This window comes from Salvelinus fontinalis, chromosome 1, assembly GCF_029448725.1.
Source record: "Salvelinus fontinalis isolate EN_2023a chromosome 1, ASM2944872v1, whole genome shotgun sequence".
NCBI classification, from domain to species: domain Eukaryota; kingdom Metazoa; phylum Chordata; class Actinopteri; order Salmoniformes; family Salmonidae; genus Salvelinus; species Salvelinus fontinalis.
Window position 1 is genome coordinate 98,727,613 of NC_074665.1, and position 26,098 is coordinate 98,753,710.

At 45.4% G+C, this 26,098-nt stretch overlaps 1 protein-coding gene across 1 annotated transcript; it reads left to right on the forward strand.

Moving 5' to 3' along the window:
• The first annotated feature begins 921 nt into the window (after positions 1-921).
• On the forward strand, positions 922-20,068 carry LOC129865083 (albumin 2). The gene is made up of 14 exons (XM_055937557.1): positions 922-1,130; positions 8,510-8,642; positions 9,741-9,863; positions 10,009-10,097; positions 11,187-11,319; positions 11,509-11,606; positions 11,716-11,845; positions 12,961-13,181; positions 13,369-13,501; positions 14,624-14,727; positions 15,470-15,611; positions 18,592-18,815; positions 18,982-19,114; positions 19,698-20,068. The coding sequence occupies exons 1-14, from the start codon at positions 1,012-1,014 to the stop codon at positions 19,740-19,742; spliced, it is 1,827 nt and encodes a 608-aa protein (XP_055793532.1). The 5' UTR covers positions 922-1,011; the 3' UTR covers positions 19,743-20,068.
• The last annotated feature ends 6,030 nt before the right edge of the window (positions 20,069-26,098 follow it).

The window sequence follows — 26,098 nt, forward strand, 5'->3', positions numbered from 1 at the left end:
GGGACAGTTTAGGGACATATTATCTGGTTAGAAGGTGGGTTAGCATGGGGACAGTTTGGAGACATATTATCTGGTTAGATGGTGAGTTACAATGGGGACAGGTTGGAGACATATTATATGGTTAGATGGTGGGTTAGCATGGGGACAGGTTGGAGACATATTATCTGGTTAGATGGTGAGTTAGCATGGGGACAGGTTGGAGACATATTATCTGGTTAGATGGTGAGTTAGCATGGGGACAGGTTGGAGACATATTATATGGTTAGATGGTGGGTTAGCATGGGGACAGTTGGAGACATATTATATGGTTAGATGGTGAGTTAGCATGGGGACAGTTTGGAGACATATTATCTGGTTAGAAGGTGGGTTAGCATGGGGACAGTTTGGAGACATATTATCTGGTTAGACGGTGAGTTAGCATGGGGACAGTTTGGAGACATATTATCTGGTCAGATGGTGCAGGTTAGCTTTGGGACAGTTTGGAGGCACATCGGACAGTGGACTTTGTCTTTCAGACCTTTGTGTTCCTGGCCGTTCACCCCACTAATCACACCACACACATTCTGTACATTCACCTGGGTGACTGGCTTTTCTTCCATAGAAAAGGGGATCTGAACAGCAGTGTTGATTTACTGACAGATCACTGTGTGCAAAGACCAGTTGTGAAACAAAGTCCCAGGGTCCAAATGAAAGAGAGAATAGAGAGAGAGGCAGAGAGAGAGAGAGAGAGAGAGAGAGAGAGAGAGAGAGAGAGAGAGAGAGAGAGAGGCAGAGAGAGAGAGAGAGAGAGAGAGAGAGAGAGAGAGAGAGAGAGAGAGAGAGAGAGAGAGAGAGAGAGCGAGAGCGAGAGAGAGAGAGAGAGAGAGAGGTCAGCTAATGATTGACAGATTCCACAATAGTATAAAGGAGCCCTGCATTTCTCCATTCCTTGACTCAATCACTAGATCCCATCCTCCGTCCATCCCTCCTTCTCTCCATCCACCCCTCCGTCCGTGCGCCTGTCCTTTCATCATGCAGTGGTTGTCTGTCTGCAGCCTGTTGGTGCTGTTGAGTGTGTCCGCCCGGTCTCAGGCTCAGAACCAGATCTGTACCATCTTCACTGAGGCCAAGGAAGATGGATTCAAATCTTTGTGAGTAGTGCAGCCTCACATTGCAGTAGTAGATATGCCTCATATTGCAGTAGTAGATATGCCTCATGTTGCAGTAGTAGATATGCTTCATGTTGTAGTAGTAGATATGCCTCATATTGCAGTAGTAGATATACCTCATGTTGCAGTAGTAGATATGCTTCATGTTGTAGTAGTAGATATGCCTCATATTGCAGTAGTAGATATGCCTCATATTGCAGTAGTAGATATGCCTCATATTGCAGTAGTAGATATGCCTCATACTGCAGTAGTAGATATGCCTCATATTGCAGTAGTAGATATGCCTTATGTTGCAGTAGTAGCCATGCCTTATATTGCAGTAGTAGATATGCCTCATATTGCAGTAGTAGATATGCCTCATATTGCAGTAGTAGATATGCCTCATGTTGCAGTAGTAGATATGCCTCATATTGCAGTAGTAGATATGCCTCATGTTGCAGTAGTAGATATGTCTCATATTGCAGTAGTAGATATGCCTCACATTGCAGTAGTAGATATGCCTTATATTGCAGTAGTAGATATGCCTTATGTTGCAGTAGTAGCCATGCCTTATATTGCAGTAGTAGATATGCCTCATGTTGCAGTAGTAGATATGCCTCACATTGCAGTAGTAGATATGAGGCATATTGCAGTAGTAGATATGCCTCATGTTGCAGTAGTAGATATACCTCATATTGCAGTAGTAGATATGCCTTATATTGCAGTAGTAGATATGCCTCATGTTGCAGTAGTAGATATGCCTTATATTGCAGTAGTAGATATGAGGCATATTGCAGTAGTAGATATGCCTCATGTTGCAGTAGTAGATATACCTCATATTGCAGTAGTAGATATGCCTCATATTGCAGTAGTAGATATGAGGTATATTGCAGTAGTAGATATGCCTCATGTTGCAGTAGTAGATATGCCTCATATTGCAGTAGTAGATATGCCTCATATTGCAGTAGTAGATATGCCTCATATTGCAGTAGTAGATATGCCTTATATTGCAGTAGTAGATATACCTCATACTGTAGTAGTAGATATGCCTTATATTGCAGTAGTAGATATACCTCATACTGTAGTAGTAGATATGCCTCATATTGCAGTAGTAGCCATGCCTTATATTGCAGTAGTAGATATGCCTCATACTGCAGTAGTAGATATGCCTCATATTGCAGTAGTAGATATGCCTCATATTGCAGTAGTAGATATGCCTTATGTTGCAGTAGTAGATATGCCTTATGTTGCAGTAGTAGATATGCCTCATATTGCAGTAGTAGATATGCCTTATATTGCAGTAGTAGATATGCCTTATATTGCATTAGTAGATATGCCTCATATTGCAGTAGTAGATATGCCTCATATTGCAGTAGTAGATATACCTTATATTGCAGTAGTAGATATGCCTCATGTTGCAGTAGTAGATATGCCTTATATTGCAGTAGTAGATATGCCTCATGTTGCAGTAGTAGATATGCCTCATACTGCAGTAGTAGATATGCCTCATGTTGCAGTAGTAGATATGCCTCATATTGCAGTAGTAGATATGCCTCACATTGCAGTAGTAGATATGCCTTATATTGCAGTAGTAGATATGCCTTATGTTGCAGTAGTAGCCATGCCTTATATTGCAGTAGTAGATATGCCTCATGTTGCAGTAGTAGATATGCCTTATATTGCAGTAGTAGATATGCCTTATATTGCATTAGTAGATATGCCTCATATTGCAGTAGTAGATATGCCTCATATTGCAGTAGTAGATATACCTTATATTGCAGTAGTAGATATGCCTCATGTTGCAGTAGTAGATATGCCTTATATTGCAGTAGTAGATATGAGGCATATTGCAGTAGTAGATATGCCTCATGTTGCAGTAGTAGATATACCTCATATTGCAGTAGTAGATATGCCTTATATTGCAGTAGTAGATATGCCTCATGTTGCAGTAGTAGATATGCCTTATATTGCAGTAGTAGATATGAGGCATATTGCAGTAGTAGATATGCCTCATGTTGCAGTAGTAGATATACCTCATATTGCAGTAGTAGATATGCCTCATATTGCAGTAGTAGATATGAGGTATATTGCAGTAGTAGATATGCCTCATGTTGCAGTAGTAGATATGCCTCATATTGCAGTAGTAGATATGCCTCATATTGCAGTAGTAGATATGCCTCATATTGCAGTAGTAGATATGCCTTATATTGCAGTAGTAGATATACCTCATACTGTAGTAGTAGATATTGTAAAGGCAGTCAATGTTGTTCTCCTCCTCAAACGAGGAGGAGCATGGATAGGACCAAGATGCGGATTGAGGGAAATAAGCCATCTTTTAATGAAGAACAGCAAACAAGACACTACAAACTACAAAACAACAAACTAACAAACCTTCAACCGTCCTGTGTGGCCCAAACACTGACACAGGAACAAACACCCACAAAACACCAGTGAAACCCTGGCTGCCTTTGTATGACTCTCAATTAGAGACAAACAATACACACCTGTCTCTAATTGAGAATCATACCAGGCCGAACACAAAACCCCACATAGAAATACAAACATAGACAAACCCACCCAACTCACGCCCTGACCAACTAAAATGAATACAAAACAAAGGAAAACAGGTCAGGAACGTGACAGAACCCCCCCCTTAAGGTGCGAACTCCGGGCGCACCAGCACAAAGTCTAGGGGAGGGTCTGGGTGGGCGTCTGTCCACGGTGGCGGCTCTGGCGGTGGACGAGGTCCCCACCCCACCATAATCAATCCCCGCTTCTTTATCCCCCTCCCAATGACCACCCTCCCACTAACCCCACCTAAATGAAGGGGCAGCACCGGGACAAGGGGCAGCACCGGGACAAGGGGCAGCACCGGGACAAGGGGCAGCACCGGGACAAGGGGCAGCACCGGGACAAGGGGCAGCACCGGGACAAGGGGCAACACCGGGACAAGGGGCAGCACCGGGACAAGGGGCAGCACCGGGACAAGGGGCAGCACCGGGACAAGGGGCAGCACCGGGACAAGGGGCAGCACCGGGATAAGGGGCGGCAGGTCCTGGCTGAGGGACTCCGGCAGGTCCTGGCTGAGGGACTCCGGCAGGTCCGGGCTGAGTGGCAGCTCCGGACTGTAGGGCAGCTCCGGACTGTAGGGCAGCTCCGGACTGTAGGGCAGCTCCGGACTGTAGGGAAGCTCCGGACTGTAGGGCAGCTCCTGACTGGCGGGCGTCTCTGGCAGCTCCTGACTGGCGGGCGTCTCTGGCAGCTCCTGACTGGCGGGCGTCTCTGGCAGCTCCTGACTGGCGGGCGTCTCTGGCAGCTCCTGACTGGCGGGCGTCTCTGGCAGCTCCTGACTGGCGGGCGTCTCTGGCAGCTCCTGACTGGCGGGCGTCTCTGGCAGCTCCTGACTGGCGGGCGTCTCTGGCAGCTCCTGACTGGCGGGCGTCTCTGGCAGCTCCTGACTGACGGACGGCTCTAGCGGCTCCTGACTGACGGACGGCTCTACTGGCTCGGGACAGACGGGCGGCTCTAATGGCTCGTGGCAGACGGCTGACTCAGATGGCGCTGGGCAGACAGATGGCTCAGACGGCGCTGGGCAGACAGATGGCTCAGACGGCGCTGGGCAGACAGATGGCTCAGACGGCGCTGGGCAGACAGATGGCTCAGACGGCGCTGGGCAGACAGATGGCTCAGACGGCGCTGGGCAGACAGATGGCTCAGACGGAGCTGGGCAGACGGGCCGTTCAGGCACCGCTGGGCAGACGGCAGACTCTGGCCGGCTGAGACGCACTATAGGCCTGGTGCGTGGTACCGGAACTGGAGGTACCGGGCTGAGGGCACGCACCTCAGGGCGAGTGCGGGGAGAAGGAACAGTGCGTCCAGGGCTCTGGAGACGCACAGGAGGCTTGGTGCGTGGTGCCGGAACTGGAGGCACCGGGCTGGAGACACGCACCATAGGGAGAGTACGTGGAAGAGGAACAGGGCTCTGGAGATGCACTGGAAGCCTGGTGCGTGGTGTAGACACTGGTGGTACTGAGCTGGGGTGGGAAGGTGGCGCCGGATATACCGGACCGTGAAGGAGGACACGTGCTCTTGAGCACCGAGCCTCCCCAACCTTACCAGGTTGAATGGACCCCGTAGCCCTGCCAGTGCGGCGAGGTGGAATAGCCCGCACTGGGCTATGCAGGCGAACCGGGGACACCACCTGTAAGGCTGGTGCCATGTACACCGGCCCGAGGAGACGTACTGGAGACCAGATACGTTGGGCCGGCTTCATGGCACTCGGCTCGATGCCCAACCTAGCCCTCCCAGTGCGGCAAGGTGGAATAGCCCGCACTGGGCTAAGCACGCGTACTGGGGACACCGTGCGCTTTACCGCATAACACGGTGTCTGACCAGTACGACGCCCTCTTACTCCACGGCAAGCCCGGGGAGTTGGCTCAGGTATCCAACCCGGCTTCGCCACACTCCCCTTTAGCCCCCCCCCAAGAAATTTTTGGGTGAGCCTCTCGGGCTTCCGTGCTAGCCGCGTACCCTCATACCTGCGCTCCTGGGCTGTGGCTGCCTTCTTCTCCTCCCGAGAGCGGCGATTCACACCAACCTTAGCCCAGGGTCCTTCTCCATTGAAAATTTGCTCCCAACTCCATTCCTCTTCTCTCCATTGCCTTAGTTCTTTTTCTCTCTCCTCAATCCGCTTGGTCCTGTTGTGGTGGGTGTTTCTGTAAAGGCAGTCAATGTTGTTCTCCTCCTCAAACGAGGAGGAGCATGGATAGGACCAAGATGCGGATTGAGGGAAATAAGCCATCTTTTAATGAAGAACAGCAAACAAGACACTACAAACTACAAAACAACAAACTAACAAACCTTCAACCGTCCTGTGTGGCCCAAACACTGACACAGGAACAAACACCCACAAAACACCAGTGAAACCCTGGCTGCCTTTGTATGACTCTCAATTAGAGACAAACAATACACACCTGTCTCTAATTGAGAATCATACCAGGCCGAACACAAAACCCCACATAGAAATACAAACATAGACAAACCCACCCAACTCACGCCCTGACCAACTAAAATGAATACAAAACAAAGGAAAACAGGTCAGGAACGTGACAGATATGCCTTATATTGCAGTAGTAGATATACCTCATACTGTAGTAGTAGATATGCCTCATATTGCAGTAGTAGCCATGCCTTATATTGCAGTAGTAGATATGCCTCATACTGCAGTAGTAGATATGCCTCATATTGCAGTAGTAGATATGCCTCATATTGCAGTAGTAGATATGCCTTATGTTGCAGTAGTAGATATGCCTTATGTTGCAGTAGTAGATATGCCTCATATTGCAGTAGTAGATATGCCTCACATTGCAGTAGTAGATATGAGGCATATTGCAGTAGTAGATATGAGGCATATTGCAGTAGTAGATATGCCTTATATTGCAGTAGTAGATATGCCTTATATTGCAGTAGTAGATATGCCTTATATTGCAGTAGTAGCAATACCTCATATTGCAGTAGTAGATATGCCTTATATTGCAGTAGTAGATATGCCTTATATTGCAGTAGTAGATATGCCTTATATTGCAGTAGTAGATATGCCTTATATTGCAGTAGTAGAAATACCTCATATTGCAGTAGTAGATATGCCTTATATTGCAGTAGTAGATATGCCTCATATTGCAGTAGTAGATATGCCTTATATTGCAGTAGTAGAAATACCTCATATTGCAGTAGTAGATATGCCTCATATTGCAGTAGTAGATATGCCTCATATTGCAGTAGTAGATATGCCTCATATTGCAGTAGTAGATATGAGGCATATTGCAGTAGTGCAGTATATACAATTGAAGTCAGAAGTTTACATACACTTAGGTTGGAGTCATTAAAACTCTTTTTTCAACCACTCCACAAATTTCTTGTTAAAAAACTATCGTTTTGGCAAGTCAGTTGGGACATCTACTTTGTGCATGACAGAAGTCGTTTTTCCAACAATTGTTTACAGACACATAATTTCACTTATAACTCACTGTATCACAATTCCAGTGGGTCAGAAGTTTACATACACTAAATTGACTGTGCCTTTGAACAGCTTGGAAAATTACAGAAAATGATATCATGGCTTTAGAAGCTTCTGATAGGATAATTGACATCATTTGTGTCAACTGGAGGTGTACCTGTGGATGTATTTAAAGGCCTACCTTCAAACTCAGTGCCTCTTTACTTGACATCATGGGAAAATCAAAAGAAATCGGAAGTTTACATACACCTTAGCCAAGTACATTTAAACTCAGTTTTTCACAATTCCTGACATTTAATCCTTGTAAAAATCCCCTGTCTTAGGTCAGTTAGGATCACCACTTTATTTTACGAATGTAAGATGTCAGAATAACAGTAGAGAGAATGATTTATTTCAGCTTTTATTTCTTTCATCACATTCCCAGTGGGTAAGAAGTTTACACACACTCAAATAGTATTTGGTAGCATTGCCTTTAAATTGTTTAACTTGGGTCAAACGTTTCAGGTAGCCTTCCACAAGCTTCTCACAATAAGTTGGGTGAATTTTGGCCCATTCCTCCTGACAGAGCTGGTGTAACTGAGTCAGGTTTGTAGGCCTCCTTGCTCGCACACGCTTTTTCAGTTCTGCCCACACATTTTCTATATGATTGAGGTCAGGGCTTTGTGATGGCCACTCCAATACCTTGACTTTGTTGTCCTTAAGCCATTTTGCCACAACTTTGGAAATATGCTTGGGGTCGTTGTCCATTTGGAAGACCCATTTACGACCAAGCTTTAACTTCCTGACTGATGTCTTGAGATGTTGCTTCAATATATCCACATCATTTTCCTACCTTATGATGCCATTTATTTTGTGAAGTGCACCAGTCCCACAACATGCAGCAAAGCACCCGCACAACATGATGCTGCCACCCCGTGCTTCACAGTTGGGATGGTGTTCTTCGGCTTGCAAGGCCCCCCCCCCCCCCCCCTTTTTCCTCCAAACATAACGATGGTCATTATGGCCAAACAGTTCTATTTTTGTTTCATCAGACCAGAGGACATTTCTCCAAAAAGTACAATCTTTGTCCCCATGTGCAGTTGCAAACCGTAGTCTTGCTTTTTTATGGCAGTTTTTGAGCAGTGGCTTCTTCCTTGCTGAGCGGCCTTTCAGGTTATGTCGATATAGGACTCGTTTTACTGGAGTGGTTGAAAAACAAGATTTAATGACTCCAACCTAAGTGTATGTAAACTTCCAACTTCAACTGTATATATACAACCCTTCAGAAAGTATTCATACCCATTAACTTAGTCCACATTTTGTTGTGTTACATTCTGAATTCAACGTGTGTGTGTGTGTGTGTGTGTGCGTGCGTGCGTGTGTGTAGGATCCTTGTAGGGCTGTCTCAGAATCTTCCCGATAGTACGTTGGGTGACTTGGTGCCTCTCATCGCGGAGGCCTTAGCCATGGGCGTCAAATGCTGCTCAGACGCTCCTCCAGAGGACTGCGAAAGAGATGTGGTGAGAGACACCTATCATTTCATCATCCTTATCACACCTCATCATCCTTATCACACCTCATCATCCTTATCACACCTCATCATCCTTATCACACCTCATCATCCTTATCACACCTCATCATCCTTATCACACTCCATCATCCTTATCACACCTCATCATCCTTATCACACCCCATCATCCTTATCACACCTCATCAACCTTATCACACCTCATCATCCTTATCACACCTCATCATCCTTATCACACGTCATCATCCTTATCCCACCTCATCAACCTTATCACACCTCATCATCCTTATCACACCTCATCAACCTTATCATACCTTATCATCCTTATCACACCTCATCATCCTTATCACACCTCATCATCCTTATCACACCCCATCATCCTTATCCCACCTCATCATCCTTATCACACCCCATCATCCTTATCACACCTCATCATCCTTATCACACCTCATCAACCTTATCACACCTCATCATCCTTATCCCACCTCATCATCCTTATCACACCTCATCTTCCTTATCACACCTCATCTTCCTTATCACACCTCATCAACCTAAACACACAACTTTACATTTAAAATTTGGCCAGTCTGGCCAGAGAGGGGCCAGAGGTAGGGGCCAGAGAGGGGCCAGAGGTAGGGGCCAGAGGTAGGGGCCAGAGATGGGCCAGAGGTAGGGGCCAGAGAGGGGCCAGAGGTAGGGGCCAGAGAGGGGCCAGAGGGGGGCCAGGTGTAGGGGCCAGAGGTAGGGGTCAGAGAGGGGCCAGAGGTAGGGGCCAGAGAGGGGCCAGAGGTAGGGGCCAGAGGTAGGGGCCAGAGGTAGGGGCCAGAGGTAGGGGGCAGGGGTAGGGGCCAGGGATAAGGGTAGGTATGGAATTGGGCATTAGTGACTAATGTTTCCAGTCAGGTTCTGTTTCAGTTGAAACTGTTCGGATATAATAGCACTCTTTGCTGGCTAAACGGTGTACTCCTATTTGTGTGTGTGTGTGTGTGTGTGTGTGTGTGTGTGTGTGTGTGTGTGTGTGTGTGTGTGTGTGTGTGTGTGTGTGTGTGTGTGTGTGTGTGTGTGTGTGTGTGTGCGCCTGCGCGTTCAGGCGGACCTGTTCCAGAGCGCGGTGTGTTCCTCTGAGACCCTGGTAGAGAAGAACCATCTGAAGATGTGCTGTGAGAAGACTGTCGCTGAGAGGACACACTGCTTCGTGGACCACAAGGCCAAGGTAGAATGGAGCACCCCTCCCTCTGAGCCAGGTTCCTAACTAGGTTGCTTCTGCTTGCTCATTGGGGTGTAGACCGGGCTACTGGAAGTAAAAAAGGCTTTATGGATACATTTGACTGATTGATTGAGTGGTTGATTGATTGTAGATTCCTCGGGACCTGTCCATCAAAGCTGAGCTGCCCGCTGCAGACCAATGTGAAGACTTCAAGAAGGACCACAAGGCTTTTGTTGGGAGGTAAGTTTTCACACTGTCGACTAGAGACCACACCGTCGACTGGAGACCACACCATCGACTAGAGACCACACCATCGACTAGAGACCACACCATCGACTAGAGACCACACCATCGACTAGAGACCACACCGTCGACTAGAGACCACACCATCGACTAGAGACCACACCATCGACTAGAGACCACACCATCGACTAGAGACCACACCATCGACTAGAGACCCCACCATCGACTAGAGACCACACCATCGACTAGAGACCACACCGTCGACTAGAGACCACACCATCGACTAGAGACCACCACAGCGACTAGAGACCACACCGTAGACTAGAGACCACACCATCGACTAGAGACCACACCATCGACTAGAGACCCCACCGTCGACTAGAGACCACACCATCGAATAGAGACCCCACCATCGACTAGAGACCACACCATCGACTAGAGACCACACCGTTGACTAGAGACCACACTGTCGACTAGAGACCACACCAGCGACTAGAGACCACACCATCGACTAGAGACCACACCATCGACTAGAGACCACACCATCGACTAGAGACCACACCATCGACTAGAGACCACACCATCGACTAGAGACCACACCATCGACTAGAGACCCCACCATCGACTAGAGACCACACCATCGACTAGAGACCACACCATCGACTAGAGACCACACCATCGACTAGAGACCACACCGTCCACTAGAGACTACACCGTCGACTAGAGACCCCACCGTCGACTAGAGACCACACCATCGACTAGAGACCACACCATCGACTAGAGACCACACCATCGACTAGAGACCACACCGTCGACTAGAGACTACACCGTCGACTAGAGACCCCACCGTCGACTAGAGACCACACCATCGACTAGAGACCACACCATCGACTAGAGACCACACCATCAACTAGAGACCCCACCATCGACTAGAGACCACACCGTCGACTAGAGACATCGACTTGAGACCACACCATCGACTTGAGACCACACCAGCTAAAAAGCTGTGTTAGGCCGTTGAGCTATATGGAGTGTTTTTCTGGAATTTACTGAGTGTGTGCGTGTGTGCGCGCGCCTGTGTTTCAGGTTCATCTTCAAGTTCTCCAAGAGCCACCCGATGCTCCCCCCACATGTGATCCTGGCTATCGCCAAAGGTTATGGAGAGGTTCTGACTACCTGTTGTGGAGAGGCTGAGGCCCAGACCTGCTTCGACACCAAGGTCAGGAGGCGTCTCAGATCGCACCCTATTTTCTATACAGTACACTACTTTTGACTAGAAGCCTATGAGAGAATAGGGTGCCATTTTGTATGCAGTCTCTCTCAATTCATTTCAATAATATTTATTGGCATGGACAGATAAAGCACTTACATAGCCAACGTAAACATTCTCTCTCTCTCTCCTTTCCAGAAAGCTACTTTCCAACACGCCGTCTCGAAACGCGTGGCTGAACTCAAGTCCCTGTGCATCGTCCACAAGAAATACGGAGAACGCGTTGTCAAGGCCAAGTAGGACACGTCAATCTAAAACTCCATGGTTCTAATTGGCTGAGAGCCAGGAGAGCCCGCCCTTGGGCCAGTCCCATTGGTTGATGTGTGTGTCTGTTTGTTCTAACAGGAAGCTGATCCAGTACAGTCAGAAGATGCCTCAGGCCTCTTTCCAGGAGATGGGAGGCATGGTAGACAAGATCGTAGCGACTGTTGCCCCCTGCTGCAGCGGAGACATGGTCACATGCATGAAGGAGAGGGTAAACTGTCTTCTCTCTATTCCTCTCTTTTTATTGGTGGATTTCTCTTTTAGTTCCTCCTCTCTTTTAACACTCTTTCATTTCCTCTCAGTTTACCTTTTAAACTTTGACGCTCTGTCTCTCACCTCTCCACCGCTCACTCCCTCACCTCTTAGTCTCTCACCTCTCAGCCTCTTACCCTTTCACCTCTCACCTCTCAGCCTCTCACCTCTCACCTCTCAGCCTCTCACCTCTTAGCCTCTCAGCCTCTCAGCCTCTCACCTCTCACCTCTCAGCCTCTCACCTCTCACCTCTCAGCCTCTCACCTCTTAGCCTCTCAGCCTCTCAGCCTCTCACCTCTCAGCATCTCACCTCTTAGCCTCTCAGCCTCTCACTTCTCAGCATCTCACTTCTTAGCCTCTCACCTCTTAGCCTCTCACTCTATCAGCCTCTCAGCCTCTCACTCTATCAGCCTCTCTTCTCTCAACCTCTCATCTCTCACCTCTCAGCCTCTCACTCTATCAGCCTCTCAGCCTCTCACTCTATCAGCCTGTCACTCTCTCATCTCTCAGCCTCTCACCTCTTGCCTCTCACCTCTCACCTCTCAGCCGCTAAGCCTCTCACTCTCTCACCTTTCAGCCTCTCACCTCTTAGTCTCTCACTCTCTCAGCCTCTCACCTCTCAGCCTCTCACCTCTCAGCCTCTCACCTCTTACCTCTCAGCCTCTCACTCTCACCTCTCACCGCTCACATCTCAGCCTCTCACCTCTCAGCCTCTCACCTCTTACCTCTCACCCTCTCACTCTCTCACCTCTCAGCCTCTCACTCTCTCACCTCTCAGCCTCTCGCCTCTCAGCCTCTCACTCTCTCACCTTCTCACCTCTCAGCCTCTCACTCTCTCACCTCTCAGCCTCTCACTCTCTCACCTCTCACTCTCTCACCTCTCACTCTCTCACCTCTCAGCCTCTCACCTCTCAGCCTCTCAGCCTCTCACCTCTCAGCCTCTCACTCTCTCACTCTCTCAGCCTCTCACCTCTCAGCCTCTTTGTATTGTGTGTGTGTGTGTGTGTGTCTGCATATACATATATTTGTGTCCCTGACTCTTCCTGCCTGTGTGTGTGTGTACCCCCCAAACAGAAGGCCCTGGTGGATGAGGTGTGTGCTGATGAGAGTGTGTTGTCTCGCGCGGCGGGTCTGTCTACATGCTGTAAGGAGGATGCAGTCCACAGGGGGTCATGTGTTGAGGCCATGAAGCCAGACGCTAAGCCAGACGGTCTGTCTGAGCACTACGACGTTCACGCTGACATAGCAGCAGTCTGCCAGACCTTTACCAAGACCCCGGATGTAGCCATGGGGAAGTATGTATTTACGCACATTCATACGTGCATGCAGACACACACACACACACACACATCTGGAAAAGCTGCCTATACACACACAATTCTGACTTTGTATGGGGTGTTGCTATTGGCTAAAGGACTGTGTACGGTCTGTCCTGATTGGCTGTCTGACTACTGACTCTCTGTATATGGTCCTGATTGGCAGGTTGGTCTATGAGATCTCAGTGCGTCACCCTGAGTCGTCTCAACAGGTGATCCTGAGGTTTGCCAAGGTGGCTGAGCAGGCCTTGCTCCAGTGCTGCGACAAGGAGGACCACGCAGACTGTGTCAAAACCTCTGTATGTATTACCCATGTGTTATTTCCATACTAATCCCAACCCAAGACAAGTCCCCCTTTGTGGACAACAAAGTTCATCATGTCTAATCTTCTCTTATCAGAAGACCTAGCTAGCTACACTACATATCAGTCTGGGATGATGTGTAACCTAGCTAGTTACACTATATATCAGTCTGTGATGATGTGTAACCTAGCTAGTTACACTATATATCAGTCTGTGATGATGTGTAACCTAGCTAGTTACACTATATATCAGTCTGTGATGATGTGTAACCTAGCTAGTTACACTATATATCAGTCTGTGATGATGTGTAACCTAGCTAGTTACACTATATATCAGTCTGTGATGATGTGTAACCTAGCTAGTTACACTATATATCAGTCTGTGATGATGTGTAACCTAACTAGTTACACTATATATCAGTCTGTGATGTGTAACCTAGCTAGTTACACTATATATCAGTCTGTGATGATGTGTAACCTAGCTAGTTACACTATATACCAGTCTGTGATGATGTGTAACCTAGCTAGCTACACTATATATCAGTTTGTGGTGATGTGTAACCTAGCTAGCTACACTATAGATCAGTCTGTGATGATGTGTAACCTAGCTAGCTACACTATATATCAGTCTGTGATGTGTAACCTAGCTAGTTACACTATATATCACTCTGTGATGATGTGTAACCTAGCTAGTTACACTATATACCAGTCTGTGATGATGTGTAACCAAGCTAGCTACACTATATATCAGTTTGTGGTGATGTGTAACCTAGCTAGCTACACTATAGATCAGTCTGTGATGATGTGTAACCTAGCTAGCTACACTATATATCAGTCTGTGATGTGTAACCTAGCTAGTTACAATATATACCAGTCTGTGATGATGTGTAACCTAGCTAGCTACACTATAGATCAGTCTGTGATGTGTAACCTAGCTAGTTACAGTGTGATGATTGCCTTGACCTGAATACTTGCGTTAGCTCCCCTGAGCTAATAGTTGATGGTTGTTGGCTTTAACTCAGCAGGCTAGCACTGAATTCCTAGTATTTTTAGACCGTAATAATGGCCTCTGCCTCGTCATGTGGCAACATGCCAACTGTATGACCGGTTCTGTCTCCAGCTGGCAGGCAGTGAGGTTGATCAGAAGATCACTGATGAGATTGACTACTTCAAGAAGATGTGTGCTGTTGAGAATGCCATGAGCGATGACAGCTTTGAGAAGAGGTGAGGGGTCACGCTTTAACACAGAGATATTGAAGATCAGAGTAGATGAGATTCATGTGGTATGAGATCTTTAACACAGAGATATTGAAGATCAGAGTAGATGAGATTCATGTGGTATGAGATCTTTAACACAGAGATATTGAAGATCAGAGTAGATGAGATTCATGTGGTATGAGATCTTTAACACAGAGATATTGAAGATCAGAGTAGATGAGATTCATGTGGTATGAGATCTTTAACACAGAGATATTGAAGATCAGAGTAGATGAGATTCATGTGGTATGAGATCTTTAACACAGAGATATTGAAGATCAGAGTAGATGAGATTCATGTGGTATGAGATCTTTAACACAGAGATATTGAAGATCAGAGTAGATGAGATTCATGTGGTTTGAGATCTTAAACACAGAGATATTGAAGATCAGAGTAGATGAGATTCATGTGGTATAAGATCTTTAACACAGAGATATTGAAGATCAGAGTAGATGAGATTCATGTGGTTTGAGATCTTAAACACAGAGATATTGAAGATCAGAGTAGATGAGATTCATGTGGTTTGAGATCTTAAACATCACATTTAGGCCTAACAACTTACCGGCAGATGTTTTGATGGGTGAATTGATCATTACTTTATGGCTTATTAATAATTTATGAATAGTTCATTCATATTTAATACATTACTATGTAATGGCTGATTAACAATTAACTCCTCCTCCTCCTCCTCCATCTCCTCCTTCTTCAGTATGATGGTGTACTACACCAGGATAATGCCCCAGGCCTCCTTCGAGCAGCTCCACATGGTGTCAGAGACAGTGCATGATGTCCTCCATGCCTGCTGCAAGGACGAGCCGGGCCACTTCGTCCTGCCGTGCGCAGAGGAGAAGGTCTGACACACACACGCGCACACACACACACACACACACACACACACACACACACACACACACACACACACACACACACACACACACACACACACACACAACCTCCTCCCTACCTTTCCCTCCACTACCCCCTCCCTCCACGTCTTCCTAAACATGTCACATCCTCTCATATTAAATCTCTCTGCTCTTCCCAGTGTTGACCCCTCCCCTTTCTGTCTCTCTCCCTGTCACAGCTGACCAACACCATGTACTGTACTGTACTCTACTCTACTGTACTGTACTCTACTCTACTGTACTGAACTCTACTGAACTCTACTGTACTCTACTGAACTGTACTGTACTGTACTCTACTGTACTGTACTGAACTCTACTGTACTGTACTCTACTCTACTGTACTGTACTCTACTGTACACTACTGAACTCTACTGTACTCTACTGTAATCTACTGTACTCTACTGTAATCTACTGTACACTACTGAACTCTACTGTACTCTACTGTAATCTACTCTACTCTACTATAATCTACTGTACTCTACTGTACTGTACTGTACTGTACTGTAATCTACTGTACTCTACTGTACTGTACTGTAATCTACTGTACTCTACTGTACTGTACTGTAATCTACTGTACTCTACTGTACTGTACTGTAATCTACTGTACTCTACTGAACTCTACTGTACTGTACTCTACTGTACACTACTGTACTGTACTCTACTCTACTCTACTGTACTCTACTGTACTCTACTGTACTCTACTGAACTGTACTGTACTGTACTGTAATCTACTGTAATCTACTGTACTCTACTGTACTGTACTGTACTGTAATCTACTGTACTCTACTGTACTGTACTGTAATCTACTGTACTCTACTCTACTGTACTCTACTGTACTCTACTGTACTGTAATCTACTGTACTCTACTGTACTCTACTGTACTGTACTGTACTCTACTGTACTCTACTGTACTCTACTGTACTCTACTGTACTCTACTGTACTCTACTGTACTGTACTGTAATCTACTGTACTCTACTGTACTGTACTGTAATCTACTGTAATCTACTGTACTGTACTGTACTGTATCTACTGTACTCTACTGTAATCTATTGTAATCTACTGTAATCTACTGTACTCTACTGTACTCTACTGTACTGTACTCTACTGTACTGTACTCTACTCTACTGTACTGTACTGTAATCTACTGTACTCTACTGTACTCTACTGTACTCTACTGTACTCTACTGTACTGTACTGTAATCTACTGTACTGTAATCTACTGTACTGTAATCTACTGTACTGTAATCTACTCTACTCTACTCTACTGTACTCTACTCTACTGTACTCTACTCTACTGTACTCTACTGTACTCTACTCTACTCTACTGTACTCTACTCTACTGTACTCTACTCTACTGTACTCTACTCTACTGTACTGTAATCTACTGTACTGTAATCGACTGTACTGTAATCGACTGTACTCTACTGTACTGTACTGTAATCTACTGTACTCTACTGTACTGTACTGTAATCTACTATACTCTACTGTACTGTACTGTAATCTACTGTACTCTACTGTACTCTACTCTACTCTACTGTACTCTACTGTACTCTACTGTACTCTACTGTACTCTACTGTACTCTACTCTACTGTACTGTAATCTACTGTACTCTACTGTACTGTAATCTACTCTACTGTACTGTACTCTACTCTACTGTACTGTACTCTACTGTACTGTACTCTACTGTAATCTACTGTACTCTACTGTACTCTACTCTACTGTACTGTACTCTACTGTACTCTACTGTACTCTACTGTACTGTAATCTACTCTACTCTACTTTACTGTACTCTACTGTACTCTACTGTACTCTACTCTACTCTACTGTACTCTACTGTACTCTACTGTACTGTAATCTACTCTACTGTACTGTAATCTACTCTACTGTACTGTAATCTACTCTACTGTACTTTACTGTACTCTACTGTACTCTACTCTACTCTACTGTACTGTACTCTACTCTACTCTACTGTACTGTACTCTACTCTACTGTACTGTACTCTACTCTACTGTACTGTAATCTACTGTACTCTACTGTACTCTACTGTACTCTAATCTACTCTACTCTACTTTACTGTAATCTACTGTACTCTACTGTACTCTACTGTACTCTACTGCACTCTACTGCACTCTACTGCACTCTGCTCTACTGTACTGTGCTGTACTCTACTGTACTCTACTGTACTCTACTGTACTGTACTCTGCTCTACTGTACTGTACTGTACTCTACTCTACTCTACTTTACTGTACTCTACTCTACTCTGCTCTAATCTAATGTACTCTGCTCTACTCTACTCTACTCTAATCTAATGTACTCTACTCTAATCTAATGTACTCTGCTCTAATCTAATGTACTCTGCTCTACTCTACTCTAATCTAATGTACTCTACTCTAATCTAATGTACTCTGCTCTAATCTAATGTACTCTAATCTACTCTACTCTACTCTAATCTAATGTACTCTACTCTAATCTAATGTACTCTGCTCTAATCTAATGTACTCTAATGTACTCTAGTCTACTCTACTCTGCTCTACTCTACTCTACTCTACTCTACTCTACTCTACTCTACTCTACTCTACTCTACTCTACTGTACTCTAATGTACTGTACTATACTCTGCTCTACTCCGCTCTACTCTACTCTAATGTACTCTGCTCTGCTCTACTCTACTCTACTCTAATGTACTCTACTCTACTCTACTCTAATGTACTCTACTCTACTGTACCCTACTCTACTCTGCTCTAATGTACTCTACTCTGCTCTAATGTACTCTACTCTACTCTAATGTACTCTACTCTACTCTGCTCTACTCTACTCTAATGTACTCTAATGTACTCTACTCGACTCTACTCTAATGTACTCTACTCTACTCTGCTATGCTCTACATTACCCATTGACATCTTCCTCCATGTGTCCTCTCCACAGCTGACCGACGCCATCGACGCGACATGTGACGACTACGACCCCTCCAGCATTAACCCCCGCATCGCCCACTGCTGTAACCAGTCCTATTCCACGAGGAGACCCTGCATCCTGGCCATCCAGCCTGACACAGAGTTCATGCCCCCGAAGCTGGAGGCCAGCAGCTTCCACATGGGCCCCGAGCTCTGCACCAAGGACAGCAAGGAGCTGCTGCTCTCTGGGAAGAAGTGAGTAAGATATATTACCAACGTACTGTCAATAAACACGTGGGAACAAATTAAACACACATTAGTATGAGCTCACACATACACACACTCCAACTCATTGTTTTATGTGTGTGTGTGTGTGTGTGTGTGTGTGTGTGTGTGTGTGTGTGTGTGTGTGTCTCCTCAGACTACTGTATGGTGTGGTCAGACATAAGACCACCATCACTGAGGATCATCTGAAGACCATCTCTACTAAATATCACAGCATGAAGGAGAAGTGCTGTGCTGCTGAGGACCAAGCAGCATGCTTCACTGAGGAGGTAAACACTCACCGCTCCACACTGATCACATGTTCAAACCCTTTCATCTTTATTGTGGAAAAGCACCATATTACCTTAAGACTGTTGGTGTGACTGTTTCCGTTCAGATACCTCTTTCCCCTTCCAATCATGTTTCATTAAGAGAGGTGGTACAGAACAGTAAAGGGGAAACATCATGTTTCATTAAGAGAGGTGGTAGAGAACAGTAAAGGGGATACATCATGTTTCATTAAGAGAGGTGGTACAGAACAGTAAAGGGGGAACATCATGTTTCATTAAGAGAGGTGGTACAGAACAGTAAAGGGGATACATCATGTTTCATTAAGAGAGGTGGTACAGAACAGTAAAGGGGATACATCATGTTTCATTAAGAGAGGTGGTACAGAACAGTAAAGGGAACACATCATGTTTCATTAAGAGAGGTGGTACAGAACAGTAAAGGGGATACATCATGTTTCATTAAGAGAGGTGGTACAGAACAGTAAAGGGAACACATCATGTTTCATTAAGAGAGGTGGTACAGAACAGTAAAGGGGAAACATTCATTGATTCTAACAACTGATCGCCTTGGTTTCTCCTACAGGCACCCAAGCTGGTTTCTGAGAGTGCAGAGCTGGTCAAGGTTTAAGACAGAAGTTTGATGATTTTAATTTCAAAAGATGAACTGATGATTTAAAAAAATAAAAAAAGAAGGTTCTGTCTGTATCGATCCATCTACCTCCCCAGCCTACATTTACACCACGGTGACCTCATCCTCCTACCCGCAACGCCTTGTCATCCACTCATACGTCTGTCCTATCAGTGATCTGTGATTGACTCATATGCCTTACAGCCTGTCCTCATCAAACCTCTATCTGGGATGAATCACACCACTGGTTAATTACTGAGAGACATGAATGACTCCTGTCAATCAAATACATGAATAACTGAATAAAGTCCTGTCTATCAACTGCATTACTGCCGTGGATATTTATTATGTGGTAGGAGGATTCTCAAGACTTTAATACTTGTCCATGCGTTAGACTATCTCACAATTTTAACCCCATGAGCTTTCTGTTTCTTAATGATTTATGTCTTTTCTATTAACAGTTGATGAACTAAGTATAAATCCTTCCTAAACCCTTTATGAAGGCAACGTCAATGTAAAGAGTTGCACCTTTGTAACGGCAGAGTATTGAGGGAACCAAGGCGCAGCGTAGTGAAATGACATATTTTTATTAACGAAAACACGAACTTGACTAAACTAACAAAAACAACAAACGGTGTAGACAGACCTAGACGACGAACTTACATAAAACAAGAAGAATGCAAGAATAGGAAACATAGGCTACACAAACCGAACAAACCGTAAACAGTCCCGCGTGGTGTACAGACACAGACATGGAAGACAATCACCCACAACGAACACTGTGACAACGCCTACCTAAATATGACTCTTAATTAGAGGAACGCCAAACACCTGCCTCTAATTAAGAGCCATACCAGGCAACCCAAAAACCAACACAGAAACAGAAAACATAGAATGCCCACCCAACCTCACGTCCTGACCAACTAACACACATAACAAACTAACAGAAATAGGTCAGGAACGTGACAACCTTTTTGGTTCAGAAATGATTCGTTTTCTCTCTCTCTCTCCATGGCTCCCTGGATAGTTGGTTACAGCCACTGTGTCTTGTCACCCCTTTATGGTTTATAGAAGACATGAAGCAACTTTCTGGTATATGTACGGTGCATTAGAGTGGTGGACATATATATATATACACTACATTTCAAGGGTTTTTCTTTATTTTTACTATTTTCTACATTGTAGAAAAATAGTGAAGACATCAAAACTATGAAATAACACATATGGAATCATGTAGTAACCCCCAAAAAAGTGTTAAACAAATTAAAATATATTTTCTATTTGAGATTCTTCAAAGTAGCCACCCTTTGCCTTGATGACAGCTTTGCACACTCTTGGCATTTCAGGGCTCTAGTCAAAAGAATAGTGCACTATATAGGAAATGGTGTGCCATTTGGGACACACTTAACGGGGAACATTCAGGCTTCTTTGCACTGATTGGAATGCCTTCATCTGTTTCAGCATCTCACTTTGTTTGTTGTGTGACGTATGTGCTTGTTGTGTTGTTAAATGTGGCTGGGGGACTTTAATTCTGTAGCGGTGACCTTAACTGCCCTTGTTGCCTAACTGGCCAAAAAAACTGTCCACTTGGCACTAGGTGAAGCTACGGACACACAACAGCGACGTGCGGTGAGTTCAATGACTAGATAGGCACTGGTTATTACCAAATCCAGATGTACTTCCTTTACCTAATAAACCTTGATGAAGTCCCAGTTCACCATACAACAGATAGCTCCAACAACCAGAGTGACTCAGGCCAGTGTTTCCCAACTCCAGTCCTCCAGTACCCTAACAGCATACCTTTTTCTGTTGTAGCCCCGGACAAGCTCACCTGATTCATCTTGTCAGCTAATCTTCAAGCCCTCAATGAGTTGAATCAGGGGATTTTGTCTGGGGCTACAACAGAAATGTGTGCTGTTGGCAGTACTGGAGGACCGGAGTACTGGAGGACCGGAATTGAGAAATACTGACATAGGATATTAACCGAAAATGACAAACAATTTTTCACCAAATGTAAATACCATTGTAGCCAAGACACACACAAGGGATAGGCTCAGATGACTATCAAACAATAAGACACACTGCTGAACTGAGCTCAGCCAGTCAGACCGATGTAGCATCCCCAGTTACAACTGATAAGTGCCACTAAAAGATCAATATATGGGCACATTTCATCTGAATAATTCACAACGCAAACTCCATAGCCTTTCACAATGGATTTACACATCTTCCAATGCACCGAGCGCGCCACGCGCAAACACACACATAATAATATTATTACACACACACACACATAATAATATTATTACTGTAAAGGCAGTCAATGTTGTTCTCCCCCTTAGACGAGAAGGAGCATGGATAGGACCAAGATGCGGATTGAGGGAAATAAGCCATCTTTTAATGAAGAACAGCAAACAAGACACTACAAAACAACAAACTAACAAACCTTCAACCGTCCTGTGTGGCCCAAACACTGACACAGGAACAAACACCCACCAAACACCAGTGAAACCCTGGCTGCCTTTGTATGACTCTCAATTAGAGACAAACAATACACACCTGTCTCTAATTGAGAATCATACCAGGCCGAACACAAAACCCCACATAGAAATACAAACATAGACAAACCCACCCAACTCACGCCCTGACCAACTAAAATGAATACAAAACAAAGGAAAACAGGTCAGGAACGTGACAATTACACACACACACACACACACACACACATAATAATATTATTACACACACACACACACACACACACACACACACACACACACACACACACACACACACACACACACACACACACACACACACACACACACACACACACACACACACACACACAATAATATTATTAAATCAAATCAAATCAAGTTTATTTTATATAGCCCTTTGTACATCAGCTAATATCTCGAAGTGCTGTACAGAAACCCAGCCTTAAACCCCAAACAGCAAGCAATGCAGGTGTAGAAGCCCGGTGGCTAGGAAAAACTCCCTAGAAAGGCCAAAACCTAGGAAGAAACCTAGAGAGGAACCAGGCTATGAGGGGTGGCCAGTCCTCTTCTGGCTGTGCCGGGTGGAGATTATAACAGAACATGGCCAAGATGTTCAAAATGTTCATAAGTGACAAGCATGGTCAAATAATAATCAGGAATAAATGTCAGTTGGCTTTTCATAGCCGGTCATTAAGAGTTGAAAACAGCAGGTCTGGGACAGGTAGGGGTTCCATAACCGCAGGCAGAACAGTTGAAACTGGAATAGCAGCAAGGCCAGGTGGACTGGGGACAGCAAGGAGTCATCATGCTCGGTAGTCCTGACGTATGGTCCTAGGGCTCAGGTCCTCCGAGATAGAGAAAGAAAGAGAGAAGGAGAGAATTAGAGAGAGCCAAGATTTTCAAAATGTTCATAAATGACAAGCATGGTCAAATAATAATCAGGAATAAATGTCAGTTGGCTTTTCATAGCCGATCATTAAGAGTTGAAAGCAGCAGGTCTGTGACAGGTAGGGGTTCCATAACCGCAGGCAGAACAGTTGAAACTGGAACAGCAGCAAGGCCAGGTGGACTGGGGACAGCAAGGAGTCATCATGCCCGGTAGTCCTGACGTATGGTCCTAGGGCTCAGGTTCTCCGAGAGAGAGAAAGAAAGAGAGAAGGAGAGAATTAGAGAGAGCATACTTAAATTCACACAGGACACTGGATAAGACAGGAGAAGTACTCCAGATATAACCAACTGACCCTAGCCCCCCGACACATAAACTACTGCAGCATAAATACTGGAGGCTGAGACAGGAGGGGTCAGGAGACACTGTGGCCCCATCCGATGATACCCCCGGACAGGGCCAAACAGGAAGGATATAACCCCACCCACTTTGCCAAAGCACAGCCCCCACACCACTAGAGGGATATCTTCAACCACCAACTTACAATCCTGAGACAAGGCCGAGTGTAGCCCACAAAGATCTCCACAACAGCACAAACCAAGGGGGGGGGGGGGCGCCAACCCAGACAGGAAGATCACGTCAGTAACTCAACCCACTCAAGTGACGCACCCCTCCTAGGGACGGCATGAAAGAGCACCAGTAAGTCAGTGACTCAGCCCCTGTAATAGGGTTAGAGGCAGAGAATCCCAGTGGAGAGAGGGGAACCGGCCAGGCAGAGACAGCAAGGGCGGTTCGTTGCTCCAGAGCCTTTCCGTTCACCTTCACACTCCTGGGCCAGACTACACTCAATCATATGACCTACTGAAGAGATAAGTCTTCAGTAAAGACTTAAAGGTTGAGACCGAGTCTGCGTCTCTCACATGGGTAGGCAGACCGTTCCATAAAAATGGAGATCTATAGGAGAAAGCCCTGCCTCCAGCTGTTTGCTTAGAAATTCTAGGGACAATTAGGAGGCCTGCGTCTTGTGACCGTAGCGTATGTGTAGGTATGTACGGCAGGACCAACTCGGAAAGATAGGTAGGAGCAAGCCCATGTAACGCTTTATAGGTTAACAGTAAAACCTTGAAATCAGCCCTTGCCTTTACAGGAAGCCAGTGTAGGGAAGCTAGCACTGGAGTAATATGATCAAATTTCTTGGTTCTAGTCAGGATTCTAGCAGCCGTATTTAGCACTAACTGAAGTTTATTTAGTGCTTTATCCGGGTATCCGGAAAGTAGAGCATTGCAGTAGTCTAACCTAGAAGTAACAAATGCATGGAGGAATTTTTCTGCATCATTTTTGACAGGAAATTTCAGATTTTTGCAACGTTACGTATTACACACACACACACAATAGTATTATTACACACACACACACACACACAATAATATTATTACACACACACAATAATATTATTACACACACACACACACACACAATAATATTATTACACACACACACACACAAAATAATATTATTACACACACACACACACAATAATATTATTACACACACACACACATAATAATATTATTACACACACACACACACACACACACACACACACACACACACAATAATATTATTACACACACACACACACATAATAATATTATTACACACACACACACACACAATAATATTATTACACACACACACACATAATAATAATATCATTACACACACACATAATAATATTATTACACACACACACACACACACACACACACACACACACACACACACACACACACACACACACACACACACACACACAATAATATTATTACACACACACACACACATAATAATATTATTACACACACACACATAATAATATTATTACACACACACACACACACACAATAATATTATTACACACACACACACAATAATATTATTACAGGTAGGTAGCTCCATCCATTAGAGCATCCAACACACAGGTAGGTAGCTCCATCCAGCAGACAGGTAGGTAGCTCCATCCATTAGAGCATCCAATACACAGGTAGGTAGCTCCATCCAACAGACAGGTAGGTAGCTCCATCCATTAGGGCATCCAGCAGATAGGTAGGTAGCTCCATCCATTAGAGCATCCAATACACAGGTAGGTAGCTCCATCCAACAGACAGGTAGGTAGCTCCATCCATTAGGGCATCCAGCAGATAGGTAGGTAGCTCCATCCATTAGAGCATCCAGCACACAGGTAGGTAGCTCCATCCATTAGAGCATCCAGCACACAGGTAGGTAGCTCCATCCATTAGGGCATCCAGCACACAGGTAGGTAGCTCCATCCATTAGGGCATCCAGCAGACAGGTAGGTAGCTCCATCCATTAGAGCATCCAACACACAGGTAGGTAGCTCCATCCAGCAGACAGGTAGGTAGCTCCATCCATTAGGGCATCCAGCAGACAGGTAGGTAGCTCCATCCATTAGGGCATCCAGCACACAGGTAGGTAGCTCCATCCATTAGGACATCCAGCACACAGGTAGGTAGCTCCATCCATTAGGACATCCCGCAGACAGGTAGGTAGCTCCATCCAACACACAGGTAGGTAGCTCCATCCATTAGACAGGTAGGTAGCTCCATCCAGCAGACAGGTAGGTAGCTCCATCCAGCAGACAGGTAGGTAGCTCCATCCAACACACAGGTAGGTAGCTCCATCCAGCAGACAGGTAGGTAGCTCCATCCAGCAGACAGGTAGGTAGCTCCATCCAGCAGACAGGTAGGTAGCTCCATCCAGCAGACAGGTAGGTAGCTCCATCCAGCAGACAGGTAGGTAGCTCCATCCAACACACAGGTAGGTAGCTCCATCCAGCAGACAGGTAGGTAGCTCCATCCAGCAGACAGGTAGGTAGCTCCATCCAACACACAGGTAGGTAGCTCCATCCAGCAGACAGGTAGGTAGCTCCATCCAGCAGACAGGTAGGT